The 15,215-nt window shown below is 36.1% G+C and overlaps 1 protein-coding gene across 6 annotated transcripts in view; it reads left to right on the top strand.

Annotated features, from left to right (window-relative positions):
- KCNMA1 (potassium calcium-activated channel subfamily M alpha 1) overlaps nt 1-15,215 on the top strand; it is a 510,592-nt gene that overhangs the window by 298,822 nt on the left and 196,555 nt on the right. For all 6 annotated transcript variants that reach the window (XM_062580642.1, XM_062580641.1, XM_062580640.1 and 3 more), the window contains 2 exons: nt 1,825-1,918; nt 7,598-7,709. In XM_062580642.1, coding sequence (XP_062436626.1) covers nt 1,825-1,918; nt 7,598-7,709 — 206 coding nt within the window. The remainder of the gene's footprint in view (nt 1-1,824; nt 1,919-7,597; nt 7,710-15,215) is intronic.

Here is a 15,215-nt window from a genome sequence, read left to right as displayed (position 1 = left end):
GATTCAGGATGCTTTTGCAGAAACATAGCCTGGAATTAGGGGTATCAGCCTCTGTGGTGGTGCAGTGTTGTTCACTGCTACTTCTGTTGTACTTTTAATTTCTGTTGCTAGGGTGCGTAGTGACTCAGTGTAGCCTGCCTTATTTTAACGAACACTTGCCCTCAGTAGTGCCATACAGAGAATAACCTTGCTGGATTCTCAGACTACGTTCGCTTCTTCTTGTAGCTAGATCTGTATTTGTGAAGTATGAGATGCTGGCATCAGTCCTATGTGTTAACATTTGGCTTCTCTTCCCTTTTGCCTGCTTTTATAAATCAATTTGATCTGACGTGTAACAGATGTGTTGCATATGTTTCATGTCTTTGCAAATAGTTTTTATTTTTAAAATATTTTAATATAATTTCCTGTACCACTGAAGTTTCTTAAAATACAAAGCTATTGTACATCAGAATTTGGCTGTATACGTTTATGCATCTAAAGCCAAGAGAGGGCATGCTGTACTTAACTTGTTTCACCTGTAATGTATACAAGGAATGGAAAAATTGACTGCATGTGTAATGACTGGTAGTTCAGGTAATTTCCTTATGCCTTAAATCAGGTAACCGACATTCATAATGCATAGAATCTTGCTTGTTGAGCAGTTTAGCATTGTATTTGTAGAGCTACAGCTATACTAACTGGTATTATGTTCACATTCAGTGATTTATTTGACCTGGGAAGCCAAAGAATTTTCTGTATCCTAAAAGAATCTTTTCCAAGGTTCCAAATGATCAAATGATGAGCTTTATAGTTATCCTTCTTATTTATGACAGTTATGATGAATATTCATGATCATTTGCAATATATGTATGGGTGTATATGTATGTGTATATATAGTGGTAAATTATGTATATATAGCATATACATCTGCATATATTGGGACATGCCCTTCACTTTGGTCTGTAACTTCAACATTGCTTTGTGGCTTCACCAACCTGTTTTAGAAACCTCACAAATAAATCACTAACCGTAGTCATGGAAGTTACCTCCTTACTTAGATGAAAATATACCCATAAAGTACCAGTTTGTATAGAGTATGCTTTGGACCTGTCCCACTGTTAAGTAAAGCATAATATGATAAGCTAGAATTTGCACTGGCTGCCTGACACACACAAAGGTATTTAATTAACCTGCATGCAGAAATTAACCCTTAGAGTACTGCTTCAAATTCCTCAATTTATTTTGTTGTTTAATTTTACTAGTAGGCTCTGCTGCTTTTCTACTCAGCTCATAGTACTGTACATTAAGTGCATAATTAGCCATAGAAAAAGTAAGAAAAAGAAAAAAACCTCCTTCTTGTAAACAAGGAATTCTACAAGATTAAGTACCCCAGGTTGCTAATGGGTAATGTATTCCTAAGCAACTACATTTTCTTAAGGTTTTACATTATGACATTCATTTAAAATGTGTAATATTTCACTATAGCTGTGTGCTTATTTAGGTTAGTTCCTAAAAGTGTCATAGGTATGTATTGACTAGAAAGAAGCCAGTTCTTTAAGGGTTAATGTGGGGTTAAGGAATCCTAAGGTATTCTCCTGCTTGTTGTTTCTTAAAGGTATCTGCATGTTAATTTTCAGATGTTATCTGAACAGGTGAACATTGAAATTGTATGAATGACTAACTGAATGAATGAAATATTTCATTTGAAATGCTTGCTTGTATTTTGAAAAGGACTGGAAAACAGAAATATCGTTCCTGAGTCAGTATCTTAAATATTTAAAAACCTGTCTGGAACAGAAATTCACTTACTTACAGTTTACTCTGATTTCTTTTTCTTTCAAATAGCCCAATAGAATCCTGTCAGAATTTCTACAAAGATTTCACATTACAGATCGACATGGCTTTCAATGTGTTCTTCCTACTCTACTTCGGCTTGCGTGTAAGTAGTGGGTCTTTGAGTGGGTAAGGTGGGGGAAATGTAGTTATTAGATAGGGAGATGTCTAACTTTTCAGCTGCCGAATAAAATTAAGCCAATGTCTGAAATGCATGAACAAAGCTTTTGATTGAGAACACTTAAATAATAATGATAAAGCTATAAGATTGCTGCAGAGATTAGTAGGTTATAAAGTCAAGTTGTCCATTTCAGTGTTTCAGCTTGGTAGCAAGTGAAAACTATTATAGTCTAGTGCTGGTCCGTTACGTGGAATCAAATTTCAGTATTGTCAATGAAGTGGAGTCTACCTCAGCAAGACCACTCGATGCTTAAATTACTCTTGTAGTGCTAGATATGCTTTCTGCAGCTGGAGGCTGAGGTAGCGGTTGACAGAACTGCTGTATTTTTACGCACATCCACTTTCCCAGACTGCAAAGGGGTATTTTGAAGAAGCTGTAAATACCCAATCAATAATTTGTGTTAAAAAGAATAGCCTTATAACATACTTTCCACTTTCTAACTTCTCACTTTCTAAAAATCCAGTAACACCGTTTAAGTGTCTAAAAGTCATGACATTTGAAAATGGATAGGTATTTTTAAAGGTTTGGGCCAGTAATGCCTACAGTTCAAGCAGTTAATACCAGGATATACTGAGGTATGCTTTGAAAATTAACTTCGCTTATTGCTAACTGGAAAATCAGAAACAAAGAAAGGTTTTAAACATAGCAGAGCTACAAGTAAAACCTCTTGTGAGTGGAAAGCCTACCACCTGGGCCTTGAAATCTTATGCAAGTATTATCTTGTGATCTTTGTCTATTTTGCTTCTGAATCATGGGAGTTTCTATGCCACAGTGGCAGTTTGGTTCTTCCTCCTCCTCTCACTTCTGGCCAGCCTAACCAACTTTTTCTGGTGATCCAATTAGGAATTTTGTTGCAACTAAAAGACCTGATTTATTTCATTACCTCATCCAGTAGGTGCATTGACTATCTTTTTGTTAAATAGTCTAATTCCCTCAATATTTGCACTGCTATGTATGCATCCTGTGCTATATGTTCAAAGCATATAGTGGAATTGTCTCTAACTGTTAAGATTATTCGGGGTTTTTTTAGATGTCTACCAAACCTCCAGGATAGGTTGATTTTTTGACATAGCAGGTTCAGCTCATGATTCTTGTAAACTTCCAAGAATCCTAAATCCAGAAATGTCCATATGCTTTGTGTTTGTGATAAGGTTGCATGCTCTTGTTAAGAGCATTAAAATAATGTATTTGCCACTCTTATTTTCCTACCATAGTAACTTGGGCTGGTTTGTACATTATGAAGAAGCAGGGCAGAATAGGAGAGGATGTTCTGAGAGATTATGTTGATACTCTTGTATGTACACTGTATGTTTTTTGGAGGGGGGAAGAGAGTACTGTGGTCTTGCTCCATGCTGGTCCTGTGGACTGAATGCACACTAGCAGCTGGAATATGTTAGATGACTTTTTTCAGTTCTACTTTCAGTCAAAACAAATCTTTGTGCTCTTCAATACTGCTTTGTGATGCAAACACAAGTAAGCAGGGCTACAGGAGATTCACTTCAAGAGTGCACTCCTGATCCGAATTAAAATGCTGTTATAAGTGCAACTTCAATTCTCCCAGCAGTCCTGCTGACCTAACAGGACTGAACTTAGTGCTTAAAACTAGGAATGAAGGGGAAGGGAGAGAGTTAGCAGCAGCTATGTGAGGGAATGATGGAGAGGATTGATAGGCAGAGGCCTGTGATGTGAACAGTGGAACATAGGATCAACAGAAAAGGCTTAAGTGGGGGCACCTCAGGCATTTTCATGTAAGCAAGGAAGTGCCTGCAAGACAGCATTATGGGGAAACCTCCCACACTTTTTGGGGGGAAATCAGCATGCTTGGGTGCCTTTCTGAAGTGCCTGTACACTTATGGATTGAACATAGGGAATATATAGGAGTAATTATAGATTTGTGTACAGTTGCAGGGCTGTGGTCACATTGGGATCATGGAGACAGGGTGGGATAGCTCAAATTATTGGAATGCTCTGAGGAATAGATACAGGCTTTTTAGGAAGGACAGACTGGGAAGGCAAGGAGGAGGAATTGCCTTTTATGTGAGAGAGCAGCTTGAATGTATGAATTAAAATACGTACATACTTAATCAAACTGAACATACATGTGGTCCATGGGTCCTGATGGGATGCACCCATGAATGCTGAATAAGCTGGCCAGTGCCATTGCAAAGCCACTCTCAATCATCTTTGAGTCATTTCAATCATTTTGGAAATGTCAGAGCAATCAGGAGAGGTGCCTGAACGCTGGAAAAGAGCAAATGCCACTCCAGTCTTCAAAAGGGCAAGGAGGACAACCCAGGGTACTAAAGCCAGTCAGCCTCAACTCAGTGGCTGGGAATGTGATGGAGCAACTAATCCTGGATGCTATTTCCAGTCACGTGAAGATGATGATTGGGAGTAGTCAGCATGGATTCGCAAAGGGGAAATCGTACTTAACCAACCTGATGGCCTTCTAGGATGAAATAACTGGCTCAGTAGATGAGGGGAGAGCAGTGGCTGTTGTCTACCTTGACTTCAGTAAGACTTTTGACACTGTCTCATAACATCTTCATAGGCAAACTGATGAAGTATAGACTAGATGAGTAGACAGTGAGGTGGACTGAAAACTGGTGAACAGCCAAGCCTAGAGGGTTATGAACAGTGGCACAACATCTACTTGGAGGCCAGTAAGTAGTGATGTATCCCAGGGGTCAATAGTAGGTCCAATACTGTTAAACTTCTTAATGATCTGGATGATGAGGCGGTTTACCCCCAGCAAGTTTACTGAGAATATTTAAAAAAAAATAAATAAAATAAAGGGAGGGGAGTGGTGGCAGATGTGCCAGAGGATTGTACTGCCATTCAAAGGAACTTTGACAGGCTGGAGAAATGGGAAGACATGAACCCTGTGAAGTTCAAAGAAGGGAGGTGCAGAGTCCTGCACCTGGGGAGGAATAATCCCATATACCAGTACATGCTGGAACCTAACCTGCTGGGAAGTAGTATTGTAGGGAAAGACCTGAGGGTTCTGGAGAACAGTAAGTTGGACATGAGCCAACAATGTGCCCTTGTGGCAAAGGCGGCCAATGGCTTCCTGGGTTGCATTAGGACTGTTGCCAGTAGATTGAGGGAGGTGATCCTTCCCATCTGCTCAGCCCTGGTGAGGCCTCATCTTGAGTACTGTGCCCAGTTCTGGGCTCCCCAGTACAAGAGAGACATGGAGCTACTGCAGCGAGCCCACCAGAGGGCTACTAAGATGATTAAGGGACTGGAGCATTGGTAGCATGAGGAAAGATTGAGAGCTGGGATTGTTTAGCCTGGAGAAGAGAAGACTCTGGGGGATCATCTTATTGTGTATAAATATCTGAAGAAAGGATGTAAAGAAGATTGAGGTAGACTTAGTGGTGTCCAGCAACAGGACAAGAGGCAATGCGCCCAAACTGAAACACAGGAAGTTCCATATGAATAAAAGGAAAAACTTTTCTAGTGTGACTGTGACAGAGTGCTGGAACAGATTGCCTAGAGAGATTGTGGAGTCCGCCTTGGAGCTAAAACCTGACAGAATATTGTTCTAGGTGACTCGACTTGATTAGGGTTGTTGGAACCAGATGATCTCCAGAGGTCCCTTCCAACCTCAACCATTCTGCAGTTGTTTGTGAGGAGTTTCTGAGGAAAAAGTGGCCTGTTACTTGTGTGGGTGCAAGAATTGGGTCAATAGTGAATTTTCTAGTTAGTTACATAAAAAGCATCTCATACTTTTAGCTATTTCAGTTTATTCTGATAGATATTTCCTGTGAGGACTCACTGGCAACCTAAGATATTTGAAGAAATATTTCAAATCTCCTCCTCCTCCATCTGTTCTCTCTGAAATGATGAAATGCAACTCAAAATTAGAGCAGTATTACCATATCTTCATTTCTGGAAATATTTGTGTTCAAATGCACATGTATCCATTTTAAAATCTATGGCTAGTATCCAACTGTATGGCAACTCAAAAGTGAGGCCTTCAAACTGCTGAAAACTAAGCCTAAATTCCATGTATTAGCAGACAATCAAGCAATAAGGCCTGACAAGAGATTTGGCAAATACAAAATAATGCTAGTGGCTCTAGGATGGCATGTTAAGCTTCAAGCGTGGTAAAGTTTACTTCTGTAATGGAATGTGCTTTTATTAGTTACTAATTATCTAATTATTTAAATGAATAATTGTTCAAGTACTTGTATGGGTGGTCTTTAGAGTCAACAGACTTTGTTTTCATTGTTGAATAGCACTTACAGTTTCATCTTTTGAAAGGCTAAAGGTTGTGCCTTACAGAAAGATAAAGCACTGCTTAGAAAAGGCTATTTTCTAATCATGTATTGCAGATTTTGAACATTCTGATCTGTGATCTGGAAAATCTTTTAGCTCCAAATATTCTGACTATTTCCGAATTCAACAGGTTGAAATTTTAATTTTTTTGTTAAAACTGGGTATTTTTTGTTTAGTTTTCATGCTGGAGCTTTGACATTGAGTAACACAGAATATTAAAATGCCAAATTATTTAAATTTTAGTCTCCTAGGAGGCAAGTGCATTTCATTTTGTGAACATAGTCTATTTCTGTTTTAACTATGTTTTTAACATCTTAACATTAGTAGAGACCCTTTCCAACAGTTGGTATACCCCATGCACATTTTACATTAAACAAGGTTTTGAATTAATCCTACAAGCTAGTAGATTAAGGCAATTAAATAGGTAGAGAATACTTCTATCTACTATATATGAGGGGCAGTGAGCATCATCTGTAATGCAAGAAATACAAGTATGATTCTTAAATATGTTAGTCTAAGTTTTAGGTCTTACCTGAGAAAATTTGCACATTTAGGTATCTTTGTGATGCCCTAAACTCTGTTTTTCCATACGTTTATATTTCATATTTATATAAGGTGTATTTTCTAATTGTTTCTTGAACGTGAATAGTTGTCTGGCCCTCTTTAGGCATTCTCTTGTCTTACTAATGCACAAATATTAGTGGGCAGTCAAACAATGATGTTTTAGACGGTTTCCCTAGGCTAACTTCATAGTCAGCAGAGAGAAATGACCTCTTCCACAGTACAATCCAGAGCACTGAAGTGATGTTCTAGCTCTGAATTATGCCTTGTAGGAGTCAGCCTGGTGATTAAAGCCAGGTAAGATGAAAATACCTTGGGATTCTTTGTAAGTTATCAGGTATGTAGAAATGTGTGAATAGCAAATATATGCTGTGACTATTATCAAAATGTTTGGTGTGCTAGAGCGAAGGTGATGTATTTTGAAAAATTTTATACTTCTCTGCGCTTTTTTAATATTACTGATAAATTGTCAATAAATGTGCAAAAAACAGTTCTTTCTACAGATCCTACAACTCATCAGATAAATGCTCTGTTGCTTTAGTTAGACCTCTCATTTTAATATCAGTGTGGTTATGAAGTAATGCAAAACACAGACTTATCTCTTGTGAGACCCATTGTCTTTTTGGGGCTGATCTAACAGAATCAGTTAATTTTCCACCAACTTTGGAGTTTAATTTTCAGATAGAAAACATTGCATCTACTTGCAACAAATGTGTGTATAATCAGTTTCTTCCCTCCCTCCCCTCTTTTTTTTTCCAGTTCATAGCAGCCAATGACAAGCTGTGGTTTTGGCTTGAAGTTAACTCGGTAGTAGATTTCTTCACAGTTCCTCCAGTGTTTGTGTCAGTATATTTAAACAGAAGTTGGCTTGGTGAGTAAAATAGTTTTTCCTTTTAATAGCTGTTATCAAAATACTTAAATTTTGCACATTTTGATACAGCATTTCTTCATCTTGTGGCATCCTGCAAGCAGAAGGATGTTACCAAAGTTTATTTTTTGCAGTCAGTGGACAGCAAAAAGTTCAGCAGACAGGTGGGTTATGTCCGACAAAGCACATGCTAAGTCCATTTTGTTCTTCACTGATGAACATAATTCACCTACTGAAATTTGTGGTGAACTCCAGTTTGGAAGTAGTGTCTAACATGAGGATGTTTTTATAAAACAGTGTATTTGATGTAGTTGTCCCAGCTTTTGCAACCTTAGAAGACAATCCAGAGCATTCATTCATTGAACTATATTGCCATGAATCATTATCAGTAATGGAATCAACAAAATTTCTTCATATTTTGAACAAGCATACCTAAATTTTAGATGAATTGAAATAGTAAATTTAGAAGATTTGCTTAGACATTACTGGGCGTAACCTTTGCATAGGAAAGATTGCTGGAAAGATAGTAGAAAATAATATGCTGCAAATAAAAAGGAATACAAAATAAAGCAGAGCAGGCAAAGAAAGAACAACTGAAAAAAGAACGTCTTCAATGTGATATTTTAAGTTTCTTGTGCAAATTGCATATATCTGTCTACTTAAAGTTAAGGCCAAATTTTGAATTTTTTATTTGTGAAAAATTTGTGTAAAAATTACATAATTTGCAGTGCATTGTCGTTAGCCAACATATGTGACCACACCATTTGACAAATATATAAGGTTGTATTTCTCCAAAAAATACAGCCACTGATTGTTCCTATAAACTAAAAATCATGGCCAACTTAAGTGTTTTACATGGAAGGAGAATAAAACAGAGGATCATTTATAGAAATATAATTTTAACCTTTTACAGAAAGAGAAGAATGTAAAAATTATGAATGACTTAGTATTGTATGAAAAGAGATTAATGTATATATAACCATATTAACCTTTATAGGCCAAAAAAGAAGGCAATAGAACAGACCAAAAAGATCACTACAGATCCTTACATGATCAGTTTCTCCATTATGCATGTAAAACTAGGTAATGCTTTTTGGAGGAGAATAAGTCATACAGTTAGTTAATTACAGGAAATCAATTTGAGAAGAAGTATATAAATAACAGAAAAACCCTCCTGCTTAGGAAAAAATGCTCATTTCACCAGCTACATCTCAATCTCATATTCTTTGCATTATGTAGATTGGAGGGATGTATTTTTTGCCCTTGAATCTGACATACTAAAGAATTTCCCAGAACTTTCAGGTTGAAATGACTGGAAATGAAAGTGAAGCAAAAACTAGAATCAAAGGATCATTAGAAAAGGAGTATGAAATGAGAAAAATAGGAAAAAGAAAATAACTCAGAGCGGTAATTTGAGCTGAATACAGTTTTTGACAGTGACTACCTCATTGACTGACTCATGGTGACACAGCAATCTAAATAGCAGTATCAACAAGAATAATTAGAGAGCTTGCACATTTAGTAGTTTTTGCTGGATAGTTGTTACATGATTTATGTCATTTTGTGGGCAGAGTTAAACACTGTACTTGCATTTATTTATAGGGTTGAAAGGATTTCCCTTTCCCTTAATTAAGCCAATGTAACTTTCTCTTGGTTTCTTATTTATAGTCTCACTTCACCTGTGTTCTGACCAAATTGTTTTGATGAATTCATCACCTGCTGAGACAATTTCTTTTTTTTAATGTAGTCAGCTTAGGACTGACATGTTTACAATGCTAGAGTTTTGCATCTGCTTCCACTCTTCTAGAGTTTTTACCTTTTGAGAAAGGCATCCTTAGTGAAATAATTCACAGTGGATTATTGGGGTTCCTCGCATAGCTGTGGCTTAGATCAGCAAACTATTGATTTGAGATGCTGTTATGAAAGACTTTATAAGCAAATGCACTAATATATGTTAATGATGATTGTCTGTTCCTTTATACCTTTTAAAGAGATGGCAAAATTTATTCTGCTTGAGTGCCCCCAATATTTAGGATATATTTATAAGTAATATAGTAGCAGCACAGCACTAGAAATAGAAGAGGAGGGAAAGGGAGGATATTTGGACAATATCACTTACGTGTACTTAGGTGCCTAATTTTTCTCTTTTTTCTTTTCTTTTCTTTTCTTTTCTTTTCTTTTCTTTTCTTTTCTTTTCTTTTCTTTTCTTTTCTTTTCTTTTCTTTTCTTTTCTTTTCTTTTCTTTTCTTTTCTTTTCTTTTCTTTTCTTTTCTTTTCTTTTCTTTTCTTTTCTTTTCTTTTCTTTTCTTTTCTTTTCTTTTCTTTTCTTTTCTTTTCTTTTCTTTTCTTTTTTCTTTTCTTTTTTCTTTTCTTTTTTCTTTTCTTTTTTCTTTTCTTTTTTCTTTTCTTTTCTTGTGATTTATGTAATTGAGAGAGAGAGAAAGAAAGAGAGCAGCTTATCCAGAGGACAATTCAGAACATGTAAGTTCTGATTCTTCCTCCAAATGCCCCTGTAGAAGTAGGGATCACATGAAGGTTAGACTTCTAACTAGACAAGTAATTATGAAATGCTTAATGTTAGGCAATGCAAGTATCATCTAACATATTGCAGGCTCAGAGGTATCCCAACACTTCTGTGCAAGGTTTAGGAGTGTGTTATGGACTAAATTTACAAATGATAAATTTCAAGATCATATAGGAGGCTAAATATAAAAATAAAGCTGTCTAGAATGTAATGTGAAAAGGGTCTTTCAGGTTTATTTCGCTATTGATTCATATCAGTCATTTGTGATGAGTTCCTCTAAGTACTAGAGGGAATGAAACATGCCAGAATGTGGATGCCTGAATTCTTGATTTTGCCAGAATGGCTCTGGTTTAGCTAACTGACAAGAAAGTAAATATAAAAACACACTTTAAATAATATATTTTTTTTAAAAAAAATCAAACTGTTCTAACTCTGAATTATATTTAATCTGCAGAGTGCTAAATGCATGTGGAAAGATGTGAAATACAGCACTCATTCCTGGTTAACCAAAGAAATGCATTATCACTAAATCTTAAGACAGGAGAGAATGTGTGGTCTGAATATATCATCTTATCACACTATAGTGGAAAGCCAGTTAGTAATCATCCATTTATTACTTTAGTTCAAAAATGCTGCCATTCAGCTACCATGTAACTCTTAGTACATAAAGATTTCCTCTTTGCGCTCTCTCTTTTTTTAGTCTAGTTAATCATGAAACATATTCTTGTATCTCAGTGTTGTATATGAGAGGTATTTTCAGTCATTGTGCGTGAAGTATATTGCTTTAATCTTCCAAGTAGATTCCAGTATGCAAACATAATTCAGTTTGTGAAATGTATCACATGATGTTTTTCTATCAAAAGGATTCTATGAATGGTAGAGTTTTTGCTGTTCAGTGTACAGGTGAAGGAACAACAGCACTTAAAACCTGCAAAAATATCAAATCTTTAGAGAGAATTTCCAGAATATCATTTTTGCTAGTGTACTGTAAACAAAAGCAGTACATGAGCAGAATACAGTTCTAAGGATTTGCTAGCATGTGGAATGATCTGCATATTATATTGCTGAAAGAATGGGGGAGTAACACAGAAAGGGAGGAAAGCTTTAGTGAATCTGGAGGTAATTCAGTGGTATACGTTGCTTCAACAGCCAGTGAAGTAAGTATCTGCTATGCTGTGACTAGGCCTTAAAACTGTACAAACATCTCTCTTTCCTGATGAAGCTCATTTGCATCTAGATCCCCCTGACATTTTTCCAGCAGTGTTTTGCCAACAGTAACATTTGTGCAGATACTTCCACGTAAACCAACACTATGTTTCATAAGATCATAAATATTTCTTGCACAGAACTGTACAAGAAATTTGATGGTAGTGATAGAAGGATAATTCTCCACTTCAAGTGCAGGCTTCTTTGGAGTAGAGAGAATCTTCCCAAGGGAAGAATGATAATGGAAAAGATGGAGTTTCTTGTTCTAAAGATTTTACAGGTAATTTTGACCATTAATTTCAACCAAATGATATCAGTGCAATGCTGAGTGTGGATATTGTTTTTACAGTCAAAGTGAAGGTAGACTGCAAATGTATTTTTTGCATGAAAACAAAGAATTTGCGGTGAGAGAGGTGATGCTGTGCTAATACCAGGTTTTTTAATACAATGAAGTCCTGGTCTGAGTATCACAGCTAACTTTTAGATTATCAAGTCTTCCTTTCTTTGGATAGTTTGCAGTCTACTAGGCTGGAGTCCTGCAAAACATGGCTATCTTCCAGTCATGTTCACTAATAATTTACAAACCTTCTGTATGCCATTTAAAATTGTTATTTTATCTTCTGTGGTGGCAAAGGCACTTTACATAACTGAATTAACTTTTGTTCGTGCACTTGTATGCTTATGAAAAAGAAAATACTGATTTTTATGAGCAAACTGTCTTGGAATAAATTACCTTGACAGGATGGTATTGATAAAGGAAGATTAAGTAAAATAGAATCTAGGCTTCATGTTTGCAAGCACATGTGGCTTAGGAACAATCAGCCTTAAGACTACAGTTATTTAAGTGAACATAAAAATTATATTGATTTGATATTCTCTCATTTATCATTAAATCACAGTAGTCAAAGATGGAAAACATCTATTAAACCAACAGTTTCCTTTTCCTGACCATATTCTTTCTGTGCTTGGTCTGTCCTGCTGTTCAAAATCTCAAGTGCTAGAAACTGAATAGTAAAACACTGTACTGTCAGGAAGGTTTTACCATCACCCTTCTGCCCTGACATTCCCTTTAGTCTAAGCAGCTACTGTTGACACCATACTATTTTTCAGAAAATAATTCAAGATTTACAGCGGGAAGGAGAAGGCAAAGAATACGAACACTGACACATGCACAGCACAGGGAAGGATTCTCTTTGTATGGTGGTTAGTGTACCTAAGTAAGAGAGGGAATCTGTCTTTCCACTCCTTGCTGAAATTCTGTCTAAGCTCCATTCCAGACATCTCAGGTCCTTTTGTATCTGACTCTTTAGCGGTATCTCTTTCTGGTCTGTGAAAAGTGCTTGCAGTGTGTCTTGTAGGCAGCTAGTTTTGTGATGCAGAGGATGAAACTAGTTTGCCACTGTAGTTAATGGAAAGAGATAGACGAGGTTAGAGGAAAAACAGTGTGACTGATTCAGGAGGCTTAAACTGATAGTGCAAATGCGCCATCCAACAAGTGTATTTCAAGATGAAGTAACTGCTGTTAGTTACAAATTTGTATAGGGAAAACAGACACGGAAAACCACATTTATTTCAAAACCCTGTAGACTTTTTGACATATATAAGCACCACGAAACAATTCTGCTTGAAACCATATTTGAATTCTCAGAACTTTTTGTACGTTTTGGAAAATGTGTACACTTTAATGAAACTTTGAGCAGTACCTTAATTTTAGTGGTATAAAGAAGTGCTCTGAAATTTAAATTGTAGTGTTATCAGTGAGATAGAGGAATTACACATTCCAAAACCTTAATATCATTTCCTGTCTGTTGATACATCTACAGGTGTCAAAACCCTTTCTTAGCATCATAAATTTGAAATCATTTTGTGTTTTTGTTGGTTTAGTATTGTGCATTTCTGCCATCTATTGGCAAAAGCTTTGAATATACATCCAAATTATACAATAATATCTTTTCAGGGCAATTTTTTTACAAAGGTAGTGTATTTTGTACAACTTCAAAGCATACCATGTTATTTTATTTGCGGTATAAATTATTTCATATGTAATGGATGGTAAATTCTGCTAAGTGTTATAAGAAAATTGTATTTTTTGCATATATGCATGTGAACTCGCCTGTATTATATCAGTTGTTCATATACTTCAAATATCTTCAAACAAGTATGAGAATTTTCAATGAAAATCAGTCTGAATGCTCTTCGCGTTGTCATTTGGCAACAATAACTCATTGAAAGGACTGCATCATGTTTGTGTTATGTAGAAAACAAGAATTTTGCTTTCTTTTAGATACCTTAATCAGTCTAGGTTTCTTAGAGCTCTGACAGGTTATCAGTAAGAATGATATTTTACAATAGGTTTTTTTGTTGGTACAATACTATTGGAAATATACACTTACAGTAATATCCATGATGGATTCTGATGAACGTTGTTACATGCAAATGGGAAAAAATGCTTCTCCCTCTCTTTGATCCATTGATTAAGCATCAGGTAAGTTAGCCAAAAGATACTGGAGGAGAGGAGAAATAGACAGTATTGTTCTCAAGTGTTATTAGTTCTTATCTTCTAGCTGACATTGGTAAAAGCTGTGATTGCTTCTCCACCGCTTCCAGTACAAAGTAAATTGGATAATTTAAGTTGTCTTCTATTCACAGTCTATCACTAAATGGTACTCGCAGTGCATAGAGAATTGACCCTGAATTTATTCCGATTTCTAGTCCACTTTGACTAGACATGGTGTAGGTAGGAGGGGATCATATCCTAAATTTGTCTTTTCTTGGGTGGATGGGTGGCAGGCTAGGCCCCAAGGCAATCACACTATCTGAATGTTGAGGAGCAAGTTAATATTAGAGGTAATACCAGTTTTATTGCTGTAATTAAAAGCTGACCGTGATTCCTAGTTTGTATGGTCGGAGCAATGGACTACTTCAGCCTCTTGCATATCTCCTCTTCCTGTCTCCTTCTGAGAGTTACGACTTATTTGAACAAGAATGCATTTTTACTGTTAAAAAAAATCCAGTCTTGAATTACCCTTAAACGTAGATGATATGAAATACCCATAAATATATATACCCATTGCATATAGATTACTGCCACGCTTCTTTCGACATGATCCCAAATCCTTTTTGTCACTAGCCTGTCCTCTTCATTTTTAAGCATTACATGCTTTAGTTACCATCTGTTAACTCTATTAGCATAGATATTTTCCCCCAGATTATTAACAGAAGTATTAGACAATGTGGGGTCAGGAACTCATTCTGACAAGACTCCCCATGGAAAACATGCCTGATCTGTTTCAAGACTCAATGAGTTTTAGTCCATTTAATGAGTGTTATAATGTGAGTTACAGTAGTGTTATATCCATGATACATTTTCTGAAAATTTTGTGCAGCACTGTGTCAAATTTCTCATAGACGTTTAAGTAAATTGCATCATTATTTTTAGCTTTATTCCTCAAACAAATGTAACGGAAAAGCTAGTGAGATAGGTTCAGTTTTTCTAAAATGCATACTTTTTCATTATCTTTAACCTCTTAATTACTTAGTAATAGAATTCCTTGTTTTGTCTGGGATTGATACCAGACTGATAGTTAATTTTTAAACATCCTGAATTAACATTAACTTTCTTATTGATTGCTGGCACTTCTCTAGACTGTATTTGCCAGACTCATTGAAAATCAGTGTTTAGTAGTCCTCAGAGCTCTTTAAATAATTTTAAAAACTGCTGAATGTGAGTTATCCAGACATGATGACATAGAAATATTTGGCTTAAACAGATATGTTTA

The sequence above is a fragment of the Rhea pennata genome, chromosome 7, assembly GCF_028389875.1.
Source record: "Rhea pennata isolate bPtePen1 chromosome 7, bPtePen1.pri, whole genome shotgun sequence".
Classification (NCBI taxonomy): Eukaryota; Metazoa; Chordata; class Aves; order Rheiformes; family Rheidae; genus Rhea; species Rhea pennata.
This window is presented reverse-complemented; position numbering and strand designations above follow the sequence as displayed.